The sequence below is a fragment of the Ostrea edulis genome, chromosome 6 (assembly GCF_947568905.1).
Source record: "Ostrea edulis chromosome 6, xbOstEdul1.1, whole genome shotgun sequence".
Classification (NCBI taxonomy): Eukaryota; Metazoa; Mollusca; class Bivalvia; order Ostreida; family Ostreidae; genus Ostrea; species Ostrea edulis.
Window position 1 is genome coordinate 76,631,337 of NC_079169.1, and position 26,655 is coordinate 76,657,991.

The 26,655-nt window shown below is 34.9% G+C and overlaps 2 protein-coding genes across 5 annotated transcripts in view; one reads left to right on the top strand and one right to left on the bottom strand.

Moving 5' to 3' along the window:
• The window catches only part of LOC125648351 (uncharacterized), a 24,107-nt gene extending 7,630 nt beyond the window's left edge, over window positions 1–16,477 (bottom strand). For 3 of the 4 annotated variants that reach the window (XM_048875361.2, XM_048875363.2, XM_048875362.2), the window contains exon 1: window positions 6–103. The gene's annotated coding sequence lies outside the window, so the exon portion shown is untranslated. Of the gene's footprint in view, window positions 1–5; window positions 104–16,130; window positions 16,182–16,407 lie in introns of those variants that run through there. The other variant, XM_056140819.1, reaches the window with a different exon arrangement.
• LOC125648338 (uncharacterized) lies at window positions 172–25,271 on the top strand. The gene is made up of 8 exons (XM_048875329.2): window positions 172–614; window positions 5,550–6,922; window positions 7,092–7,237; window positions 9,274–9,441; window positions 10,893–11,025; window positions 12,787–12,903; window positions 16,366–16,545; window positions 22,570–25,271. The coding sequence occupies exons 2-8, from the start codon at window positions 5,560–5,562 to the stop codon at window positions 23,415–23,417; spliced, it is 2,955 nt and encodes a 984-aa protein (XP_048731286.2). The 5' UTR covers window positions 172–614; window positions 5,550–5,559; the 3' UTR covers window positions 23,418–25,271.
• The last annotated feature ends 1,384 nt before the right edge of the window (window positions 25,272–26,655 follow it).

The following is a 26,655-nucleotide window of genomic DNA, read 5'->3' on the forward strand; positions in this document are numbered from 1 at the left end:
CTTACGGTTGGTGACATGGTCTGGTTACCTCAGCTGATTAGTTTACTTTCATTTTCGATATATGTAAAATAATTTTTCATTGGCCAGAAAATTTCAAATATCCAATGAAGTCCTCTAAAAGAAATGTGGAGCGGATAGATAATCTCGCGAGAATTTACATTCTTCATTTTCATTGGATGAGATATTCAATGGTTCGAAATTCAAATGTGATCGAAGATATTGTCGCTGGGGCATGTACGAGATTGTTGAAGATGCATCTTTAAAGGACTTTGGCGGTTTTATGAATCTATGAAATACTTTTTGAGTGACTTAAGCAATCTTGTTTAAATATTAGTGACACTGTGAAACACTTAAAACGATATGCAAGGTTTTTAGGTACAAATGAGCATTGTAAACAAAGATCCATGTATGTTTTTAATCACTGTGTATTTGAACACATTTTTGATTAACAACATGCTCATATGCGTTATGAAATATTGAAAATAATCATGCATTTCGAATTTGTAAAGTGATATATGGAGAGCGAAATTTAGCCATTCAACAGTCCAACCACGTTGTCATTGAGCAGAGACTCTGAGAGAGATGGTACTCATTGGTACTGTAGTATAAAAGAGGTAATTTAATTTTTCATCCGTTCCCACTCTCTTCCTTAAACTCACATTCGTTTTAAAAACCATTGCAGCCCGCCCATCTCCTCGTCTATCCATGCATAATCATTAAGCGTGCATGATTTGTCTACACCAACCATGATAAAGTGTTCACCTCTCCGTAATCAAGTGCAAAAGTGTACACCATCTGAACCCTGAAATGGGCATGTTTTGGTAAATGCACAGAAAAATTTGCAGATTTTTCTTTGTTATTTTTTTAAAAAAAATTGGGATATAAAGTATCCAAGAGAACGATTCCAGTGTATAACACAATATGTAGTCATTTACAATCTCGCATAAAAGCTGCTGAACATCCATATTGACTATGTACTACACTACACCAAATTGTACTTAAATATAAGGTGTAAACCAACAACACTGAGTGTACAATATGGTCATGATGGTGTTACTGTAGAGAAATCGAACGCGTCCAATGTATTTCCTCTTCATATTTTCCAGGGCTTGAAGCTAACTTTTTATGTCACCAGTCCAGCCGGACTGATGGGGTATAATTTCACCCAGTCCGCAGAAAAATTTACCAGTCCAATAGAGTTTTCCAGAAATAATTAAACATTTCATTAATGTTATTAAAATGAAATTTAACTTAATATGTCTCTGACAATATTGTAACACTTATGTGAGATTTATGGGTATTAATCGGGTTCGTCTGATATCTACAAAAGCATGCCAAATGTGTGTATAAGATTTCATAAGTATATTTTCCAAAATGATGCTTTAGAAAATTAACCAGTCACAGACTGATGGGCATATGTTAATTTCGAGCCCTGTTTTCTAGGCTTCTTTTGTGCAATATCTCTACAACACCTGCTTGGATCTTAGTATTTATTTTTGATTAAGTATTTTTTAATATAAGATAATTGTTACAGATTACAAATATTGATTAACAAACATGTCAAGACAGTTTTCACTTATTTTCCTCAATAATACAGCTTTTAGCTGAGGCTACTTACTTGTCATATGATATGATTCAAATAGGGGCTTCTCTCTCTCTCTCATACACACATTGATTGCCTATCTATCCTGGTCCCTGAGTTGCATTGGTTGGATCTAAGACTACCAAGGAAATCAGTAATTTCTCTTTTATGGTAATTCCCCATACCATGTCAAGTAACGTTAGAAATGAGTCACGAACGTTATCACACATTCGTGCAATGAACCCGATGGCATTTTGGTGAATTTTGTAGACTGTATTAGGACTGACTGTTTGAAAGCAAACAACAAAAATTTAGAACTAAAAAAACCCAACAATAAACGAATCACAATAGTACAAACAAGCTGGTTCTATACAAAACAACGCTCGGGAGAGAAAATGCTTATAGTTATATACATCGTGAAATCATAAACTCTGCATACACATTGCGTTATGACACACAGTCGTTTCATAATTCCCATGATATTTCTGCAAATATTACAGATTATGATGTTCAATCGTGTTGCCAACTTTCAATGTATCTATTGTAGGCCATTTCTTTTGTGTGATTTCTGATCATTAATGACGGGTAGAAATATCGAATCTCCTATAAACAACAAAATGCTAATTTTTGTGTGCTTCATGTACTGACAGTCAGTGAGTCACATATTTTTAGCCGAGTTGCAACGAAGTTGAACTCGGCTATTGGTTTGGTGATGCGGGCGGTTGGGCGTCAACAATTGGTTTCCGGATGATAACTCGAAAAGTTTACAATCTAATCAAATGAAACTTTGAGATATTGTTGGGTACCAGATAAGGAAGACCCCTATTGATTTTGGAGAACAAAGGTCAAGGTCACAGTGACCAAAAATACAATGAAAATTTTGGTTTCCGGATGATAACTCAGAAAGTTTAAATCCGAATCAAATGAAACTTTGATATCTTGTTGGGTACCAGGTAAGAAAGACCCCTTTTGATTTTGGAGAAAAATGGTCAAAGGTCAAGGTCACAGTAACCAAATATAGAATGAAAATTTCAGAAATATTTGGTTTCCGGATGATAACTCAGAAAGTTTAAATCCCAATCAAATGATACTTAAAGATATTGTTATATACCAGGTAAGGAATACTCCTATTGATTTTGGAGAAAATAGGTCAAAGGTTAAGGTCACAGTAACCGAAAATAGATTTAAAATTCCCAAAAAATTTGGTTTTCGGAGGATAACTCGAAAAATTCTAATTTGAATCAAATGAAACTTGGATGTATTGTTGGATACCAGCAAAGCAAGGCCCCTATTGATTTTGGAGAAAAAAGGTCAAGGTCACAGTGACCGAAAATAGATTGAAAACTTCAGACAAATATGGTTTCTGGACAGTAACTCGAAAAGTTTAAAACTGAAATTAGTTCTTCACAATTATAAATATGCCACATCATTCCTGACTTTACAATGTATCCCATGCATCTTGGCTCATGCACCCCTGGGTGCATATATTGATTTTTGTTATGTTTTCTTTATAATTTTACATGACAAAAATCGCTATCAAGGCCCTCTGAATCCATAATAAATGTGCATATACATGTATGTGCATATCTCTATTGTGTCTAATGATTTCATGGTGTCAATTTAGATCATACGCTGACAGATTTGTCACATATTCAGGCCCTATCTCTAGTCCAAGGTGTCGTACGTTTGTTATTGTACGTAGAGTATGGATCATGGGTGTTGTAATGTAATTTTCTTTCATCTAAAACACTTTTCTGGCCGGACATGACCTTCACTGATGTTTTGATTAAAACTTCTCGGAATATACGCTGTACTACATGTCGTTAACACATCGCATGGCTGTATCATATTGTTAAAAACTACCAGGAACTAAAAATTACCAAGGGGGCGAGGAATGCAGAATTCAGGTATTTTAAAATATTCGAATTTCCCAAAATTTGTAACTTAAACATAGGTTAGCATTCTCTGAATGAGCGTTAAAAATGTAAAAATCATTCTGATCTACATCACTTTGTTCCAACTAGATCTGACGACATAATTTTTTTCATCTATTGTAACGTCATGTCAGTGTTTATGTGACGTAGGCTAAGCTTCATAGTAAAGTTAGGATTTTTGTAACTTCAAGCCTGATCCCTAAAGCTTACGGCAATCAAGGAAAGTGGTTTTTAATTATTTGAAGCTTTAATGTTTTAAACTGTTTTTCAAAAACCACCCTGTAATATTTCTTAAAATGATAATTTAGTAATGTAAATGATGAATGAAACATGTTTGCGGAGATAGGAATTTTAGACACCATTTTCCAAAATGCGTTTATTCAAGGTTTATAACCTAGAGGGGTCATTAAGCTCTCAAATTATCCGATACCCTATCTACTTCTTATGTCAAATGATTGATGGAGTGTAAAAGTAAAACGTATTGAAATGTTTAAAAAATCTGTAGGTTTTTGAAAGCAGAATTTCCTGGATATGGTAGGCTATGATTAGTCAAAATTTGACTACTATGTGTGCATTTTCATCACCTTGAAACCAAGAGCATGGTTCAGTAGATGAAAAATTATTGAACACAGTCAAATGCAATACATTTTCTTCAATTCATATGAAAGAAACATATTTCTATTGTTTAAATAAAGACAGTGCCTTAATATGTATGTATATTAACACTGCTTGTTTCAAAGTGATGTGTTCTATTTTTAGAAGTGGCTGTACTCTGGGAATGGCCGCTAAACATATTTTTCATTGGGAATTTGGTCAATATACATCCTTGACAAAATACATGCAAATTTTGATAGAAATTTGAAGGTTTTTCAATATTAAGATGTGGTATGGGGAATTACCTTAACTGGTGTAAATTTCCCTTCATTTGTAGAAAACTGAAGTGGAGAAATTCTCTAAAATAAGACTGTGAATATTAATAAAACTTCTTTTTCTATAATCTACTTTCATTTTCTAGTATTATAATCAAAATCTAACAGTATAAATAATAGTTGGTGATCAATCATTCATACAATTGTTCTGAAATACTGTGATCTGGGAAATGACCTGGGTTATCCTTAACACCCCCCTCCCCACTTTCTCGCATGTACATCTTTAAATATGAATTGGATCATGGCATCTAAACATAGATGACAACCTGGTATGTCAGGGATTTTTTTAGGGTCTGTAGGGGGCCGATATAAGGCCCCATTCCCAATGCTAAAAAGCAGGTATTTTCCCCAATTTTTGCTTTGAAATTCCCAAACAATGAAAACAAATCAAGCAGAGTAGCCTAATTGTTTATAAATCTTCTTCACAGGCACAAAGATTACAATTTTTGCTTCAAAATTGTTAAGTAAACCAAATTTTCTGACCTCTGCTTATTTGAATGAGGTAAACTTTGACCAAATTGAAAGTCAGAAGGAGTCCAATTATATCTTAATGCTCTCTGGATTGGTTTTCTCCCTACTTCCTTGTATGAAAGATCTTTCCCAATTTCAAGCAAATGTCGCTATTTTTCCCAATTGGAAAGGCCCAGACCCTTGAAATCAAGACCTTAAAAAAACCTGTATGTGTTAAGACATATCTTCAAACATTTATTGAAGGTCTATTCAAGCTGAAAGCTTGCAGCTTCATTAAAGTATAAACCTCTTTATGTAGCCCATCAATAGAGATATAACAAGTTGGGTATCTGTTAATGTTTATATCAAAATGTACATTCACTCAATCTATTCTCTACCACATGTTACAAATTTTTTACATATTTTGTGTTAAAATGTTGAAGTTTGAATGTATATTATATAGTTTACATGATTTGTTATGTTAGAGTAATGCATCAAAGTTAGAAGTACCTTTATCCAAAGCTAACGAGTTTACACTACATTTGATGTTAATAGTAGATACACATATACCAGTACGAGATGAAATTGGTTATAGCACATTTATTGTTGGATAAAATTCATCATGTAGTGACACCCAACTTGCATATTTTACAGATTTGCAATAATGTCTAATGGATCTGGTTCAAATGCTGAGAATGTGAGGTTTATGTCTATCAGATGCCCAAAGACGTCAGCTTTATGTAAACAGTCCAATGGCCACAGTGAGACAGAGTCCAGTACTTACGTTGTGATCCTTAATCAAGATACAGAAAACCAAGCTACAAGTGGCAACTTATCGCATGCTTCTGCAAAACTGAGTCAAGGGGCAAGAGATGCTATTGAAATCGGGAAGAGCAAATCAAAATCAAGAGTCATATTTTCGACTAATGATGATTTGAAACTGAACTTGACTAATGAATTTGATAGTTATGACAGTTCTAGTTCTTCTCAAAAGGTTTTTCAAGATGGAATAGAAGAAGCAAAAGATAAAGGACTTGGAGAGGCAGCCAAAATAATAAGACTGAAAATACCACCCAGCTCTTTGCAGAAAGCAATGCAGATAAGTCGAAGGCTAAATGCACAAAGACATTTGTCTGGTACACCTGCCACACAGCTGAATATGTTGAAGGAGCACCATTTGTCTGGTACACCTGCCACACAGGTGCAAGGAGACGCTTCAGACAGATCATCTTCTCTTATGGAATCAGGGTACTCATCCGCCAACAGCAGTTGTTTTTCAAAGGAATCTTTTCAGTTTGAAACCCCTAGTACTGTTCCACTGCCAGCAAGACATGAGACAGCAAGAGAAATTTTCCACAAGTCTTCTGCTGAGTCATTGAAAGGGAAACTTAGTGATACAGATCCATCACTTCTCACACCGTCACCAACATCACCTCTCTCCCTAGGATTACGCAATGTTGCTGTTCATCAATCATCATTTTCATCCTCGCCAATAAGTGCACAAACTTCTCAGAATTCACAAAGAACATCTACTCCAAGATCAGGATATGTTGTGGAATCAGCAAATGGACAGAGATTCATTTTACCTGTTGATCCACAGCAAACTAAAGCTGTCTCTGTGTCCAAATCTGATTCTTACATAAATATAAAACCACTTGATATGGCTCACTTTCTTCAGGGTTCAAGCTCAAACAACAAAGCTTTACATGGTCGTTCAACAGACAACTCTGACACTGAAACTCAAAGTTACCCCAAAAAGAATGCTCAGACATATGAAACCTCTGGAGATTTAAGTTTTGTAAATGGTGATAAAGCCAATGTGAAATGTGTATCAAAGATTTCTCCAGAAGCACCTTTGACATCTGAAGAGATAGAATCCACTTCTGCTTCAGTTTTTTTGCAAGAAAGGGTTGGAAATGTTGTCTTAAACTATGCATTGAAAGAAAATGACAATGTAATCAAAGTAGAAGTGGAGGATAAAACATTCCCAGAAGAAATACCAGATTCTCAAGAGTCAACGGAAAAGGGTATTAAATGGTTCATCATAATAATTTTGTAATTGTAAATTCCCAACAGGTGAAACAATACATGGTATAGAGGATGTATGTCTTGTAGAACTTAATGACAGAAATTATTGTGATCATTAATGTCATGTATTGAGTATGTATTTCCACAAGCGTAATAATCCTATTACAGACCCCCTTAACGACTCACTTACCAATATCCAGTGGTTGGGAGGGATGCAGTTGAAAGAAGATGGGAAACCACAGCCGCTAGCCACTCAAAACAAAAAAGACACTGCCATACAATGGAGGTGCCTTAGTCATTCAGAGGTTCTAAAAGTAAGTGTGCGTGCTTCAAATCAATTATTGCTCTCTCATCAATTGAATAAATGCATGCATTAATTCAATTATTGCGTGCAATAATTGAATTGATGGTGTCTACAAATAATTAAAGATATCTTCATTGGTTTGAGTTAATTTTAATTTGGTGTTCCATACAAATACATGTAAGGCCAACCAAAGATATCTGAGAGTTAAAATTGTCAAAAGTGGACTAAAAATTTTGATCTATTCCTTTAATCTGGGATGAAATCAAATAGTTTATGCTTAGTTTAAGTTAATATACATAATAATACTTCGTGAACAATAGAATTTTTTTTTCTTAATCTTACTTACCTACTCTCTTTTTGAAAAGCATGTAATGGGAACCACAAAATTTTTTATTTATTTATTTTTTTTTGCCTATTTATTTGGATCACTAAATGGTTACATGTATAATATCATTTGGTTACATAGGAATTGGATTAGTTATCCAGGTCCATTCAAGGGTGTATGGAGATTTACCCCGGGTTTTATTACACACACAGCAGGTCTCGGGGAGTATAGAATACAAGCGGAAGTAAATTTCCTAGTTAGAATAATCTGACTGTGTCTCGGGACAGGCCCTCACCACAGTCCGTAGGGCATTATTATTTTAATGATAGAACATTCTATCTACAAATCCCCGTACTCCCTTGATTGGATCTGGATCAATCGGGGGCATAGTGCAAACAAGTTATTAGAAAAATGACGCATCTGTTATTTTTTGTCACAATGAATTACCTCTCTTTGCTCCTGCCCTTCATCAATTACTGAGCGATACTCTTTCCTCTCATTACTAAATCTAACAGGATATTTATAGCCCCCGAACGAAGTTCCGGGGGATATATAGGAATCAGTCTGTCTGTCCGTCTGTCTGTGCAGATTCGTGTCTGGGCCCTAACTTCTTTGTTCTTTGACTTAGGCATACCATATTTGGCACACAGGTGGATCATCATGAGATAATGTGTCGAGTACCTTCATGACCTCTATATGACCTTGATCTCAAGGTCAAAATTAAAGGTTTTTTACAATGGATTCGTGTCTGGGCCATAACTTCTTTGTTCTTTGACATAGGCATACCATATTTGACACATGAGTGTATCACCATGAGACGATGTGTCATGTACCTTCATGACCTCCAAATGACCTTGACCTCAAGGTAAAAATTAAAGGTTTTTACAATGGATTCGTGTCAGGGCCATGACTTCTTTGTTCTTTGACATAGGCATACCATATTTGACACATGAGTGTATCACCATGAGACGATGTGTCAGGTACCTTCATGACCTCTATATGGCCTTGAACTTTGACCTCAAGGTCAAAATTGATTTAGGGTTTTGACATAGTCATACCATAAGACATGGGTGTATCACCATGAGACGATGTGTCATGTACATTCATGACCTCTTTATGACCTTTGAACCCAAGGTCAAAATTATAGGTTTATGCCATGGATTTGTGTTCGGACTATCTTCCATTTTTTTCTACAAAGGCATACCATATTTTGACACTCAGGAAAGAGGGGTCTATTAACAACACCCTTTGGGAGATTGGGGTAAGCGGGGGGTATTCTTAGTGAGCATTGCCCACAGTACCTCTTGTTTTAGTAAAGAAGATGGGTGACTTTATTGAGCCGAGAACCCACAAAAGGACAAATATCTCATGATTATAAAATATGATTGTTAAAAAAAAATATATCTAGGTCTTGGTGGTGTCCACTGTCCAACAAAACCAACAGGAATGTAGTACCTAACCTCATTCATTTTAAACTTCTCATTTCAATTTGAATATGATTTCCAATTTTAACATACATGTAATAGACACAGTTAATTATGCAAACTCTGAATTATGAAAATTCTTTGTATTTTTTCAGTTTCTGTCTTGTACTTATATCAGTAGAACTGAATCATTTATGCGTGAGCTTATTTTGAAGTCTTGTACAGTTGTATGTACAGGAACTTTAATATTATATGTATCAGAATTAGTATAATATAGCTATTTGATTTTCATTGCAGATCGCAAAAGAGTATGGGAAAGCTAAGAGACCACCATTTTCTTACATGACCTTGATACAGATGGCCTTGAACAGCAGAGAGGATAAGCGTATGACTCTAAGAGAAATTTGCAAGTGGATTGAGGAAACCTTTCCTTTCTACAAGTACACAGCAAAACCTGGCTGGAAGGTAAAATATTGAGGATATGTGTTTAATATAGGATTAAACATTCTTTTTGAAGAATTTATCGATGTGTAAACTCTGGACATTTTTATGTTAAGTTTGAGCGTAAAATGTCCGGAGTTTACACATCGATAAATTCTTCAAAAGGAATGTTTGATTCTTATAATTCCAATTCATTCTCTGTATTATCAAATCAAAAATTTGTATAGTTTCCCTGCACTGTTATTTGTTTTCAGGCGCGTAAGTATACATAGCGTTTTTGGATTTATTGATGTGTAAATTTTCATTTAGCTTTATTTTTGACCAATCAAAACAATTGTAATGCATAACATTGGAATTATTATAGGATTAAACATTCTTTTGGAAGAATTTATCGATGTGTAAACTCCGGACATTTTACTCACAAACTGAATAAAAGTGCGAAGCACTTTTATGTTAAGTTTGTGAGTAAAATGTCCGGAGTTTACACATCGATAAATTCTTCCAAAAGAATGTTTGATTCTTATAATTCCAATTCATTGACTTTATTAACAATTGCAAAAATTTGAATAGTTACCCGCACTATGTTGTTTGTTTTCAGGCGTGTATGAATACATCGCGTTTTCGGATTTATTGATGTGTAAACTCTTGTTCAGCTTTATTTTTGTCCAATCAAAACAATTGTAATAAATAAGATTGGAATTATTATAGTTTTAAAGTTGTCGGTGTGTAATATTTGGTTTAATCTAATCAGCTAAAACACAATAGGGGTTGACACTTTCAGCTTTCCAAAACAGTATAACATTGAGTACTTAGTGTTATTTGTAACCAAGAAAAGTTGGTTAAATTGAAAATTATACAGGATTCTGAAGTTGTTATTTGTGTCAAATTTGATTGCATGTATTTGTACAGATTATTTGCTTGGTGAAATCCACATAAAGTATTTTGTTTTCATCTTAGTAGTAAAAGCATTTTAATACACTTTATTTAAAACTTTACAATTTCAGATTTGGTTTGAAAAATAACGGTTATAGATATACTTTGCTTAAAATATTGTATATGGTTGTATATATGACAACCAATTTACCAATATATTTCAGACCTGTATGGCATCTATTAAAAAGTTGATTCCAATGAAGATATACTCCTTTGTATCAGATAATTGAAACTTAGTGTGCAAAATACTCACTTTTTGTAGAGTCCGTAGCTCTATTGTTGGTAAGAATAGTTTTGAAAACATTAATTGATAAAAGAGAATTTTTTTTTTTTACTCTTAAGAAAAGTAATATTACAAAGAGTTGTAGAAAGCTGATGAACCGTAAAATCAACTTTATTTACTTTTAAGGAAATAAGTGTAAAGTTTGATAATTCGTTGTGACACGAAATAGTCCATCCTGATTGTATGATTTAGCCATAATGTATATTTATACAATGTATTCATAAAAAGGAATTTCTATGTCATATGTACTTGTTTTTAGAACTCCATCAGACACAATCTCTCCTTGTACAGTATATTTGAAAGAGAGAAGTCTAAGAAACATGGATCTTATTGGACAATTCGGGAAGACTGTCCTGAAAAATTGAAAGTTGTTCCATCCAAGGACAGAAAAGGTGAAATATAACTGCAAATATTTGTGTCAGGCACATATAATTAGGGGGTGGCAGGCCATCCGCCACTCCATCAAACCCCACATTTTTGCAAGTGCTCTCTCCCCATCCACCCATTATTTAGGATTAAGTTTAGTTCTTAACTCACCTGAACCAAAGGCTCAAATGAGCTTATCTAATCAAAATTTGTCCATTGTCTGTCATCGGTGACGTCGTCATAAACTTTTCACATTTTCATCTTCTTCTCCAGAAGCACTGGGCCAATTTCAACCAAACTTGGCACAAAGCATCCTTGGGTAAATGAGATTCAAGTTTGTTCAAATAAAGGGTCATGCCCCCCTTCAAAGGGGAAATAATCACAAAAATAGGATGGGGGTCATTTAAAAATCTTCTTCTCAAGAATCACTGGGCCAGAAAAGTTTCAATTTACATCAAAGCTTCCTGACATATTGCAGATTCAAGATTGTTAAAATCATGACCCCCAGGGGTAGGGTAGGGCCACTATAGGGGATCAAAGTTTAACATGCAAATATATGGAGAAAATCTCCTTAAGAATTCCAATAAGCCAGGAAAGATCAAATTTACATGGCAGCTTCCTGGCATAGTGCAGATTCAAGTTAGTTCAAATCATGACCCCTGGTGGTAGGATGGGAACACAATAGGGGATCAAAGTTTAAAATAGGAATATACAGGGGAAAATCTTTAAAATCTTCTCAAGAACCACTGGGCCATTTACATGAAAACTTCCTGACATAGTACAGTTTGTAAAAATGATGAACCCCAGGGTAGAGTGGGGTCACAATAGGAGATCAAAGTTTACATGCAAATATATAGAGAAAATCTTCTCAAGAAAAAAACATTTACATGAAAGCTTCCTGAGATAATGCAGATTGTTTGTAAAAATCATGGCCCCCAGAGGGTAGGGTGGGGCCACAATAAGGAATCAAAGTTTTATATGCTGATATATATATAGGGAATATCTTTTAAAAATTCAGCTATTTAAGCTAGGGCTTTTATATTTTGTATCTACGTTCCTTATGGCAATACTTTTAATGTGATCAAATGTTGTCTGATCTTGTGACTTTGACCTGGAAGTTTGACCTACTTTTGATAAAAATCTGATTCATTCAATATGTCCTGAACCATCCTAAGGTGGGTCTTTCATATCTTGTATAAAAATTTCTTCTGGCAAGACATTTCATTTCATACGTCCTTTGACATTGTGACCTTAAATTCTGAGTTTGACCTACTTGTAAGAAAACAAATGTATATCAGAAACTACTGTAGGTAGGGATTTCATATTTTGTATAGAGATTCTTTATGGCATGACATTGTGACACAATGATGTTTGATCTTTTGACCTTGGAGTTTGACCTACTTTAAGAAAAACCTGAACTATTTAATGTCTCTTAAACTATTTATGGTAGGTCTTTCATATATTGAATAGAAATTCTTTATGGCAAGACCTTGAACAATGGCAGGGCCAGGTGAGCAATGTGGCCCATGGGCCTATTGATTTTTTGGGTTTTTTTCCTCCCCTGGCTGCTATATGCCTGTGTGTCTAGGGAGAAAAGGATATAAGAAATATCTAATGCTTCAAATTGAATTAGTTGCCAACCCCCTTCCCCAATGGGCTGTGACTTCTCCCAAAGTTTGTAAATTTTTGGTAACTTATATGTAATATTCCCCTCCCCATCTTTTGGGTATATATTAAGATAATCTGTATTAAGCAGGTTTATGTTAGAACTGAGTTTTCTGTTTTAGATGTGCTATCATCCATCTCAAGCTGTCTTCCTGTGTTTGTTCCACACCAAACACCTACGATCCCCAAAGTGCCCATCCCTCCACATCACAGAAACAATGCAGACAGCCAGAAGAGAAGTATGATTATTAATAGCCAGCACTTAGAGCTCTAATCGTAACATGTGAATAAGAGAAAATTAGTTTAAAATCCAAAGTTTGGGCTACATTGTTTACCCTCATTCTCTTTCGTTTGAGTCACACGACTTATGTAAGACGTCTCTGAAAGGCATCTGCACAACTCGTACCGAGATTTTCTTATTGACTAGTGTTGGAGAATGGAGCATTTAAGCTTTTCCAACAGACAGATAAAATTATGGAATTACACACTGTTAAAACCCCCTACTCCTAGGATCATGAAATTTACAATTTTGGTAAAGGGCTATCTGCTCCTACTAAATATACATTTAGTTTCAATTTAGTACCAATAGCATTAAAGATGTTATTTAAATGTTTTACACATATACACTATGCTAATTTTGACCCTAGCCTGGGGTTCATGTAATTTTCATTTGGAAGAGGCCTTCCTGCTGTACATGACTATGTATTTAGTTTTCTTAATTTGGCAGTTTTTGCCCCGCCTTGCCTTTATGCCACCTTGGGTGCAGAAGTCCTGGGATTAACATTTTGTGTCCCCTTTGTCCCAAAGATGCTTCATACCAAATTTGAAATGAATTGGAATGGTAGTTATCAAGAAGTTTAAAATCAGGTGACCTAAACATCTTTAATCCTGGAACTATTGGCATGATTTTAACAAACAATGAATCCTTTTATACCAAGACTCAAGAGTTCATGCTCCAGGATGAGGCCATGTTGTTGGTCATATATTGAAAATGCATTATCTTTTAGAAAATCTTCTAGACATCAAGCAATCTAACTGTTGGCATGGTTATGATATACAGTGATGAGCCCTGTACTAAATTTGAAATTCATGACCTTTGGGTTCAGGCCCCAAGGTGGAACTAAGTTGGTATCGTAGTAAAAATGCAATATATCTTTAAGAAATTAAGCTATATGTGAAATATCCATTGGATATTGCTGTAGGAACAAAAAGCATGTTTTATATCAAGCTATATAAATTATACACTTTGTGCAGTTTAACTCAATCAGATTAAAAAAGTAATCAAGTTATTTTCCTAATTAATCATGTATTCTCTCAAGTTGAATAGTGAATGCCCCATTTCAAATATTTATGATCACATATAAATTGGAAGCGGAATTCTGAAAGTAAACAATTACATGGTGACGTGAGAGCATGGACAGCCTGCAAGCTGTTGACGGGACACATTCTGCGATAAAAGACAGTCAGGTGGAAACAGGGTAGAGAGAACCACTTTGAGCAATGGATGGGGAGTTAAATTTAACATGAAATCACTATTCCGTATGAATACATACTGTGAAAAAATCCTCATTTCCTATGACATTTCTAATGGTATTTATTATAAATGTCATTCCTTCATAAATATGCAGTAGAAAATCACTATTTTTCCCTTTACTGTACATTGAGCAAATCAGTACTCCTTTGATACCCGTATATATTTTTGTGAAAATCATCAAATCGTATTTTTAATAGTTTTATCATACTGACAAAATACACGATTTGGTTAATATCAAACAAAATACTGTTTAATACAGCACATTATTTTTTTTTCTTTATTGATTTCTTTACTTATGGATACTATAGAAGGCAAAATGTTTGCAATAATTATAAATTATGAGCATTGAGCCCTTGGCCAAACTGTAAATTTCATGATCTCATGGTTCAGACTCCAGGGTGGGTCATGTTGAAAATGAGCAATGAGCCCTTTTTGAAAACTGTAAAAATTTATTTGCCCCGAGTTCAGGTCCAAGGGGAGGGGGTAAGTTTATCATATATTGAAGATGCACAATGTTTAAAGATTGTCTTTACTTCTGGACATGTAGCAGTCAAACTATTAATATGATATTGAGGATGCAATAAGCCCTCTTGGCTCAACCAAACTTCAAAATCCATGGAACCTGGGTTGAGGCTTACATTTGGGAAAAAAGTTGATCATACACTCTATTTAAAATGCATTACATTTCTATAAAAATCTTCTGTATTTCTGGACATCTAGTAGCTGTTGCTGTTACTATTATGATGAGCAACTGGCCTTCTACCAAAATTGTGAAATTCATGCCCCATGCTAAGGAGTGGTTCCATGACAGGACTAGATTGATCGTATGTTGACAAATCCACTGACTTCTTTTTAAAATATAATGTTCTCTTTATTCCTGTAAATCAAGTACACAAACTATCTGCATCTGTTTTCTGTTAAAATGTAATGAATATTTGTGCTTTTACAGAGCAAGAAATAATTATTTTGTATACCCCCCCCTTTTTTTTTTATTTTGAAAAAGAGGGAGCATATTATTTTACACCTGTTGGTCGATCTGTAGACCAAGTCTCATCTGCTTATCTTAAGAACCCTTTGCTTGACAGACATCAACATCAAACTTGGTACATTGGTACATCTTGAGTAGTAGATGACCTTGTTGATTTTATGGTCAAGGGTCAATCCATCCAATCTGGACATTAAAGAAGATACTCTCTGCTCAATATCTGGAGAACCCTTTTCTTGACAGACATCAAACTTGGTACCCTGGTACCTCCTAAGGAGTAGATAAACCCTATTGATTTTGGGTTCACATGATCGTGGGGTCAAGCTGGACATTGTAATATATTGTCTCCTACATTTTGAGAATCATTTGTTTGATTGACTCCAAACTTAGTACACTGGTACATCCTAAGGAGTAGGTGATCCCTATTGATTTTGAGGTCACATGGTCAAGGGTCAATCCACTCTGGACATAGGAAGATTTTGTCTGCTCAATATCTAGAATTGGTTTGGCACTGCTATCAATTAAATGATACATGTGTATAACCCTTTTCAATTCTGCACCAATGGGAGCATACATGTTTCTGAAACATTTCTTGTTATTCATTGGTCACATGGGCTATTATCTTAAATTTTTACTGGTCAAATGATAACTTTTACTGTCCCTTCGAACCTATGGATATGGAAACGACTGGCCAAAATTCCATATAATAATGAAACATTGATTAGGCATAATATCTTGTTTATTCAAACTAGCATCAACATTGGGTTTTAATAATGTCGTAGTTTTACTATTCTTGCCCATTTTTTTCACTTATGAAATAGTCAGCGTCATCTTCATTTTTGTCATTTGTTGAAGTGTAGTGTCATAAGATTACGAAAGTGTCACAAAGTAGATGGCTCAGTCCTAGAAACTTGCAGCTGAAGATGCGCGTTCTCAGATATACTTACTCGAAACTCTTCCTGTGGCTTGTACCTTTGTGTGGAGTGTAGAAGTATCATCTGAGGATTGTGAAAATAACAACTGTGAAAAAAACAATTTTTATTCAGTGGATAAATTCCAGTATTTCGCTGTTGAAAATTTAATAAATAGATATATTTTATACTATTTGTAATATCTTATTAACCATTTTCTGATTATTGCAAAGTGATTTGTTGAAATAGAGATCTTTCATGTTATTTACAGATCTACAGCCCATATTACCACGACCGCATTCCTTTAACTCACCCATGCAAACTTTTGCTCTGATCCCCATTCAGAGTATGAACCAGTCCCAGGGCGTGTCCAGTACTCCAGGACAACCCATGTTGATTCAGGTGCCATCCCAAACTTCAACGCTGGCTCAAGACATTAAAAACGAATCAGGTAACCTAAAAAAGACCTCATTCCAAATTTCATTTCATTGTGAACTTTTCGTTTTCCTACCAAGTCTTTAACTAAAGACACATTCATTGTCCATGATAATGTGATGTCATCATTCTTATGTTAATTGTTTTTAACAAATTGTTTGCTTACTGCTCTTTGTAAGTCTGTTATTTTGATGCCTCCACATCGAAGATCAGGGGGCATTTTGTTTTTGTCCTGGTTGTCTGTTGGTCCAAATCTTTAACCTTCATAACTTTTATATGGTGAGTGATAGGGCTCTCATATTTCATGTGCAATATCTGTAGTAAGACTTTTCCTTTAAAATAGGTATATGTACCAATGTTTTTTACTTTGATACCTTAACCTAGGAGTTTGACCTACTTTTAAGAAAAGTTACCTAGGCAATATATCCTGCACTGTTTATGGTTTTCTTATTGTCCCCCACCGCAATGCGGATGGGAACATCAAAATACCAGTGTCTGTGCATCCGTCCGTCCGTCCATCCCACTTCACTTTGTGGACGCAACTCCTCAGAAACCACTCAACAGATTTTGTTCATATTATCGCAATTCACCTTTGAATTAGAACGCTTTGGCCGATATAGTATTGCGTTGTGTGACGACACAATTGAATCTGTTTGTAGTACAATTGCGAAATGCAACAGAAACTCTCATTGGTCCATATGTATAAGTCCGCCCAATTCCCTTATACGGGAGTAGTCAGCATTTGAAAACATGACGGCCAGATGCTAGATGGAAAAAAACTTCAAAGGAAGAAAGAAAAAAAGTTGTATTCTTGTGTTGTTGTCTTAATATAAAAAAAAATCCCAAGATATTTTCCTACTATACTTGTGTCCAAACATACCTTCAAATATTTATTAAAGCCCCATACGACCCAAAAACTCGATCACAGTTTTTGATGATTTCGTTCGTAGACGTAGTCATGTTAGGTAGCCAGTCAATTCGAATTTCGGTTCATTTCCATATTGGCACAATAGCGTCTAGATGTGTACTAATACCCCACAAATATTTTAGCTAAATTGTTTAAATAATATACCACCCCAGTCCTATAAAATGATAATTATTCAAATAGCTAAACTCACGGCAGTGCGGCTTTCATTAGTCATGAGCGGCCGCGCCGGCTGGTCTCCATCTAATGGGCTTGTGTAGCATTTTCGTTCATATAGAACTTATTTTACCTTTACAAAAACTGGTACAAAAATGTTTTAATTTCTATTAATGTTGATAATAAATGAAGAGCGAATACATAACTTACAACCGATTTTATGAATAGATACCAATAGCAAGAGTTCGAATTGACCGGCTACCTAACATGGCTACGTCAACATACGAAATCATTTGAAGCTGCGAGTTTTCGGGTGGTGTGTGGCTTTAATGAATATTTAAAGGTATGTTTGGACGCAAGTATATAGTAGGAAAATATGTTAAGATTTTTTTATATTGAGTTTATGAGACAGCAACACAAGAATACACCGATTTCAGGTCTCAACCGTCCGCAGCTTTTTGTGACCCGTAAATCGAAGGTTTTTATAAGAGGTGGATCTTTTCAGAGAGCTATGTACAGTTCTCCAGCTACACTGAATCCGCTCGAGAAAGTGTGCGGGCTGTAATCGGCCAATGCAAACTCTTGTATAACATCAAACATGTCATTCAAATTGTTCAATCGTCTCATTCAATTGTGTCGTCACACAACGCAATACTATATCGGGTAAAGTGTTCTAATTCAAAGGTGAATTGCGATAAGTAGGATTGTTAGTCACCATGTGTAGTTGATCATATTTCGCTGCCATTTTGATTTGACAATTTTGACAGGAGTTATGGGACTTTGTTGAATTTGTACATGCTACACTATAGGAACACTTTGTGGACGCAACTCCTCCGAAACCGCTCAACGGATTTTGTTCATAATTTGTAGGATTGTTAATCACCATGTGTAGTTGATCATATTGCGCCGTCATTTTGATTTGACAAATTTTACAGGAGTTATGGGACTTTTGTGCTTCAACTTTTTTTGCGGCAGTGGGGGACATGGCTACGTGTAGCAATCTTGTTTTGGATATAGATTCCTTATGACTTGATACCATGATCTATAACCATGATACTTTGGTTTTGAGTTTGACCCAAATTTAAAACTTGCACTTGCTCATAACTTTTGAATGGTGGGCGATAGGGTTCTCATATTTCATGTGTGCATTCCTTTGTACAAGACATTCCTTTTGGTACAAATTTTTTTTTTATCTTGTGACCTTGATCTTGAGCAAAAATGGTGTGATATCCATATATAATAAAAACATAAACGACCTCATACGATATCTCATGGTAGCATCTAGGTTGACCCCAAACAAGGACATTGATCAGCACTTCTTCACAGTTTCCCCAGACATCACAAACAGATAACATGGATATCACAAATACATAACATTGATATTACCAACTCATCACAGCACACAACAAGAATAAATGTTATTATGCCATGGTTACTGCAAAGATCAAAGAAATGCCACGGTCATATTTATACGCCCGTCTTTAGACGGGACGTATTATGGTACAGCGATGTCTGTCCGTCCATCCGTTCGGGGTTTTCTCTTTATAATTTCATTTCCCTTTCACATATCATGCTGAAACTTGCTGTGTAGCTTCTTTGTGGGTCACTCTAGATCATACTGCAATTTTGATCCATTTCGACCTTTTTTCCAGGAGTTTTGCCCCTTTATTTGGAAATAATTATTATATGGAGGGTACATGATTTGTCCGCTCTACTCCTCCCACAGTTTTCAAGTGAGAGCCTTCTTATTTTGTGGAGTGTTTGTATGGGTATTGAAGATGTGCATGTGGGATGGATTTTGATTTTCTACAATTTTTGAGAAAATTACAGGTTGTTGAACTTAATCTATTTGGAAATTAATATTCTATGGAGGGTACATAATTTGTACGCCCAACTCCTCCCACAGTTTTCAATTGAGGACCATCTTATTTTGTGGAGTGTTTGTATGGGTATTGAAGATGTGCATCTGGGGGAAGGATTTTGATTTTCTTTCAGTTTTGAAAAAATTACAGGTTGTTGAACTTGGTCCATTTTGAGGAAATCTTGATTTTTAAGCTAAGACCTTTTGTTCATATGCAAGTTTGTCACAGTCTCGTGATGGCTGATACTACCTGAAGCAAAGTTATACAAATTATAGCACAAGAAAAACACCCTATGTAAGCATTTCACGGGCGTATTATGTACCGTTGGTGGTACTCTTGTTCTGCGATATACCTTCATACATGATCACTGATTATGACAAAATTGATACACATCTCACTTGCACTTCATGTTTTCCTAATACAACAATGAATTTGATAACTGAAAATTCAATTTTATAATCATAAAACTCAAATCAAATTTATATATAAATGACTGCAGAACATTTGTCATTCAACATAAATCAATCGTCTGCATTCCAAGATCGATACACATGTAAACTGACAGCTATGCACAGACATTGTCATATGTGTAATTTTTCTTTGACTGTGTATTCAAAGCAGTTGATATAATCCATCAACATCAATCTAAATATTCGAAATATTTTTTTTAAGAATAGATCCGTACCGTCTCATCTTTTTCATGGGCAAAAAACATTGTCCATTTCGGAAACTGCCATGACAAAATTCTTGTAATTTGAGATTCTGGGGCATATAGTTTTTAGGTCACTGAGTAAACTCAGGTGGCCTATTGCAATTGGTCAGTGTCTGTCACCGTACATTAACAATTGAACATTTTTAACTTCTTGATAACTACCATTCTAATTCTTTTCAAATTTGGTATGAAGATTTTTAGGACAAGGGGGGCATAAATTGTAAATTTCAGAACTCCTGCACCCCTGAGGCCTTAGGAATGTGACAAAAGTGACCAATTCTCTAGAACCGCACATGTGTAAGAAAAACTAAATGCATAGTGATGCAGAGCAGGAAGACCTCTACCAAAATTGTAGATTTTATGATCCCCGGGGTAGAGGTTCTGACTGGGTGGGGAAAAACTTGGTATAAAGTGTATATGTTAAATAATATCCTCTTTATTGCTATTGATACTAAATTGAAACTAAATAGATATTTAGAAGGAGTAAATAGTCCTTTACCAAACTTGTAAATTTCATGATCCTAGTGATTCCAGGGTGGAGCCAAAATTATTATAGTGATTATTGTCTTTATCTTTGAAAGACTTCTTGAAGTTTGTTGATATGGTATAAAAACTAAACGCATATTTAGGAAAAGCAGAATTTAAAAGGATGTACCAAAATTGTGAATTTGCAACCCCAGGGTTTTGACTTTAGGACAGGTCCTAATTAGTCAATTTCATTAATGTTACATATACTATAATATATAAAGCCTTTCATCAGAATAGGTTATTTTGAGGACATTTTATGCCTCATTCACATGAAGAATTTAATTCGCATTAAACGTAGGTTAATGGGAATTAAATCTGAACCGCGTTCTTACAAAGATTTTAATGTGCATTAGTTTACTTCGAATTAAAATTTACGTCAGAATTTATTGCGAATCAAATTTCCTTTGCATTAGCTCTGTGTGATCGCAAAGCAAAGCTAATGCGCATCAATTATAGATGCATGCGTAATGGCAAATTTGGGTCACATGCACCATACTTGTGATCAGCTATAGATATTAATGTTATTTTTGAGTGAAAAACTAATCAGAATGATAGTATTAATCAATAACAAAAACATGTACAAACAGCATGTCATTAGATAATGTCAGATGTAACTCTGTGCTTTGCATAGACATACTGAGTAATACATATGGAAGGAATTGCTTTTAAAAATACGATAAAAATGTTAATAATATGATATTCTTTTTTTACATTGTTTATAAATATGCCGCTCATTATCAAAATTTTATACCATATGACGTCATAGTAGACTTGTAATACGTATTCATAATTAAAAAATTACATCATCACATTAGTCAACGGAATGGTGAAAGAGACTTTCCGAGGTGTTAACTGGGCTCATGAAGAAGCAGTATATTGTCTTGATTGAATGCTGGTCGTCAGAGGAAATAACGAGTAATTTCTTGGGAACATAAAAACAAACACGGCCAAACTCCTTGTGTGTAGATCAGTTATATGTACATTGTAAACATGTACACTAAATGTTGTGTTTTGAACATGCAATGAATTCTGTATATCTACACAATATTCATTAAAATATCTACAAAAAATAATTTTCAATGATATAGTGTATTCTTATATATATTTCGCGCACCCATTATATTTAGAAATGCATACGAATTTAATGCACATTAGTTTACTTCGCATTACCACCGTTTGAACGCTATTTAATTCGCATTATTTTATTTCGTATCAAATTTAATGCAAAGTAAAATTTGTATCACCGATATCAGCAAATGCATAGAAAGTGGTTTAAAAAGAAGGAATTCTCATCTTGGTGTCAATGGTGTGTTATTTCTTCAAATGTCCTTGCTTCAACTGGCATCAATATCTAGTGATACACTGTGAACTTTTGAATGATTAGTGCTGGGGCTTTCGTATTTCACATGTGCATTCCTTGTGACAAGGTCTTTCTTTGGGTACCAAAGTTTTTGATCTCATCACCTTGGGGTTTGATCTACTTTTGAGAAAACTTTAACCTTGTCCATTATCAACTTTGCTGCCATACAGGAGTACCATGGTGCCATAAACACATTTTGTTCTGGGATTCTTATAGCCTATTAGAATATTTATATTGCAAGTACTTGCCACCTAACCTACCATGTTGATATTAAGGGAATCAATACCAAAATTTTATTTAATTCCATTTACATGATATTTTCAGAAATATTTGACTCAAGTGATATAATTTTACTGCATTTTAAATTGTGCTTTATATCTTAAATTTTAATTGATATGCAAGAGTCATTGTCTTGAAGATTCAAGGTTAGTTGAGTGATGTGGCCTTAATCTATTGTTTCTTTAATACTAATGTTTATCAAATTGATAATATTTCAGACACACCTCCAAGTGTAGACAAAACTGACAAGAAGAATATAGAACACAACAAGAAGAAAGTAATAACTATTGCTCCGAAATTTACCTCACCAAATATTGTAAAGCAAGCATGGATAAATGCTCAAACGTTCAGTGACAAAGAGAGCAAAACTGAAACGATGGACAAAATAGAAGCAGATTCTGACACAAGTGCCAAACGAAGAAAACAGAACAATGGGCTACCTAAGCCCAAGATCTACCCTCAATCTAGTCCACAGAAAAAAAACAGGTCTCGGAGAAAACAAAAACTAGTTCCTAAAGAACGTGACTTGTTAAACGACAGCTCTGATGACAATACAGACGACGTAAAAGAATTTATAGATAAACTTGAGAAAAATTTAACTACCCCACTCAGGGCAATTCTTGATGGCGGCGACACTAAAAAAGTAGCCACATCAACCCCTATGAAGGATGCCAGTGATTCAACTGAGCTTCCTTCCCCTATCAGGGGGATCACACCCCTTAAAGGAGTCAGTTTGCTTGACTCCAGTTTTCTGGATGGCTTCAAGGATTTGGAAGATGGTAAAAATCCATTTGGGTCACCAAATTTTATGCTGAATATGAAAAAAATGTCCCCTTCACTTATGCGTAGTCCAAATGCCATGCAGTTTGACAATTTGTTCTCGGGACTAACGCCAATAAAAGGAGATTTGGACTCCAGTAACAATGAAAACTTGTCAAGAATATTAAGTGAGTTTCCAATAGATGGAATTGAATCAGAAGATGAAATGTTGACCGGTAATCTTTCAAATATGAATTGGAGTGCTATATGTCAGAATATAAACTCAACACCAAATGGAAAGAGTTAGATAATGACATCAGGTGCTATTACATATGGGTTCATGAACCATGTCATATTGTTTATGTATGTGATAGATTTTGCATCCTTGCATATTCACGTTAATGAAAATCTCTGATTTTGTGAATCATTTCATTCATCAAATCTACTGTATAAAAGTTGCAATTCTCAGAAGTGCTTTTCTCAGACTCAAAATTTTTTTATTTTATGTAATGACGAAACATATTCCATGTTTTCATTTGTTGTGCAATATTACGTGTCTGCTGGGTGTAGTGTTCTTGTAATGATGAGGAAATAGTCCAATTCCAATACGCCAGTTTCGAGATACGAACTCTTCTGTATAGGAGGTGTATTTAGTGGAACTTTGAATGCCTAAGTGGGACAGAGTGGATATACAGCCAACGAGAAAGACAATGAAATGTATTAAAAGCGGCTTCTCTTTAAATATGTAAATGTGGGAAATACAAAATGCTATCGAAAGAAATGTTTTACCGAAGTGGAAACATACAAACAATGTCATATTTGCAAGAAATATCTTGGATATGGTACTTATGACCAATGAAATAACATGATATGATAAGAATTCTATGTATCTAATTACTCCTAAATACTTATCACTTACTTAGTGTATCAGTGGAATTCGGGTTATCACACAGCGTATGAGAAACTTACTGAGTACATTCACTTACACTGTGATGAATATCTGTCCCACTCCCGCGTGTAAACAAATTCTTTCGCGCCTTACTATCTATGAGAGTTCTCAAAGGGAAATAACTCGGACGTATCTCGAAACCGGCGTATTCTTATTGCATAATTAATGTGCTTTCTAATACATCTCTTTCAATCTATATGTAGATATATAATATGGCATTTATTATAATCTCCCTGTAATTACATGTACGCCAACAACAAAAAAAGAATAGTTAGCATATTTTATGCTGCATGTTGTCATAAGTGTAAGCATTAAAGTTCAAGAGGTATATTATTTTATGATAATTTTGCTGGTGTGAGTTCAAATTCCACTTGAAATGTTTACTCCTCTCAATTTCTCTTAAAAATCAAATCAAGCTTCGAAAAGCAAAAAACTAATATAACATTGTCAAGACCACTCACAGGTACCCTATCATTAATTTAGTTGTATTGTTTCTCTATAGTACGATGGAGATGTCAGACATAAAGTTAATCAATTACTGCTTTAAAAAAGACACTGGTGTATTAGGCCTCCTTGATTAATGTAATTATGGTCTTGATATGTGTGTATGTGGATGAATTTATATACTGTAGTTTTTATTATATCTAAACATCAAGTAACTTGTTCCCTGATAAAACCAAGGAGACCTGCTGTCACGCGACTGGTGTATTTTTAGTTGCAGTATAATAGGGAATAGTGGTATTTAGACTGACCACCTGTGCAGAGTTCGAATTTGAAATGCCAATGCAATTTTAAATCTCCTTATTGTTTTATGAATATGAAGACTACGAAATCATAACTTGTATATTTTACAAGTAATATAATTTGTCTCCCTTGGATATAATTCAACCCATGTTGTACAAATTGCTCAATATTTATAAATGCTTAGCAAAATTGATTTGCTCATTGTGCCCTGTATCCTAATTTTTGTACATGTGTACCTGTTTATCTTATACAGACAAGAGTTCGAGAAATTTAACTTTTTTATTTCAAAAAGTTTAAGCATTCTGTGCTGGAAGAGATCTTTTTTTACAGCATAGTGGAATTTCTCAAATTGTGTAATCGCTTCTTCATAGGAGAATTGTTGTGCGAGTATGTTGTTAGTGATATTTGTTATGAACTACATGTTGAGCTGAAGAAACGTGATATAAAGATTAAACACATCAGATCAGCAGGGGTTGACTTCATTTCTGTGTGAATGCAGTTCAGATGTGTTTGTCCTTCTACTGCAGTTTGATCAACAAGGAATGGATGCTGCTGAAAACTCTCATTTGTTTTCACATTGTTATTCTCAGAAATCTTTGATGACGATGTTGTTATCATGAAAAAGTCGTTATTGCAAGGTGAATCATGCATTGATAATCTTTAAGGATGGTCTCTACATCGTCATAATGGCCGACTTCCTTTTAAAACATGGATGAAAATGTAAATATCAGCAATATTTGATATTTGTTGATGCATTTCAAATAGCATTGCCTACCTGAGTAGGTTAGAACATCAACTTCTGAACTGTAGATCTCGGGTTCAAGTCCAGCATGTGATGACATATGGAATTAAAGTGTGTTAGCACTTACTGAAAAGTATGCCGGTGTGAAGCTTTGCAGTTCATACCCTCGTGTATTTTCAAAATTGAAAATGAGGGCAATAACAATCCTTCATTAATAGAAATAGTGATTTGGCTGTGCGTTTTTATACGGTCATCAAAGACGGGACGTATTATGGTATGACGTCCGTCCGTCTATCTGTCAGGACCTTGTGGGCAGGATACATTTGATCACCATGATGAAAGAAAGATGCCTATTGTTTTTGAAGGTCAAGGCCGTAGTATCACTTAGTAGGAAACTCTTGTGGGCAGGATACAAACCCAACCGTAAGCTCCAGGATATTACAATTTGTTATATTTGATCACCATGATGAGAGGAAGATGTCTATTGTTTTTCAAGGTCATAGTATTACTTAGTAGGAAAACCTTGTAGGCAGGATACAAACTGAACCGTAAGCTCCAGGATATTGCAACTTGTTACATTCAATCACCATGATGAGAAGAAGATGCCTATTGTTTTTTAAAGGTCAAGGTTACAGTATCACATAGTTGGAAAACCTTATAGGCAGGATACAAACCAAACCGTAAGCTCCAGGATATTGAAACTTGGTACATTTAATCACCATGATGAGAGGAAGGTGCCTATTATTTTTCAAGGTCAAGGTTACAGTATTTCTTAGTAGGAAAATATTGTAGGCAGTATACAAACCGAACTCTTGGGGCTAGAACCGTCAAGCTTTGTACACATACACTTTATGCCAAGTGGAGGATGCCTTTTGTTTCTTAAGGTCAAGATTGTATTAGCAGGATGCAGACCGATTCGTTGGGGCAAGGACCATTAAACTAGGTAAACACATACATCTTATGCCAAGTGAAAATATTACATAGAGAGTACATGATTTCTCTTGTTTTTTCGATGCAAAGAAAGTATGTCACACTCTGATGATTGCTGATACTACTTGAAGGCAAGTTCTACAAATCAAGGTGTGAGAAAAACACCCTATATTAGCTTTT

Coding starts and splice junctions, on each gene's coding strand:
- LOC125648338 (XM_048875329.2), top strand. CDS start 5,560: ATGTCTAATGGATCTGGTTCAAATGCTGAGAATGTGAGGTTTATGTCT. Junction 7,238..9,273: donor GTCATTCAGAGGTTCTAAAA/GTAAGTGTGCGT, acceptor TTTTCATTGCAG/ATCGCAAAAGAGTATGGGAA. Junction 9,442..10,892: donor CAGCAAAACCTGGCTGGAAG/GTAAAATATTGA, acceptor ACTTGTTTTTAG/AACTCCATCAGACACAATCT.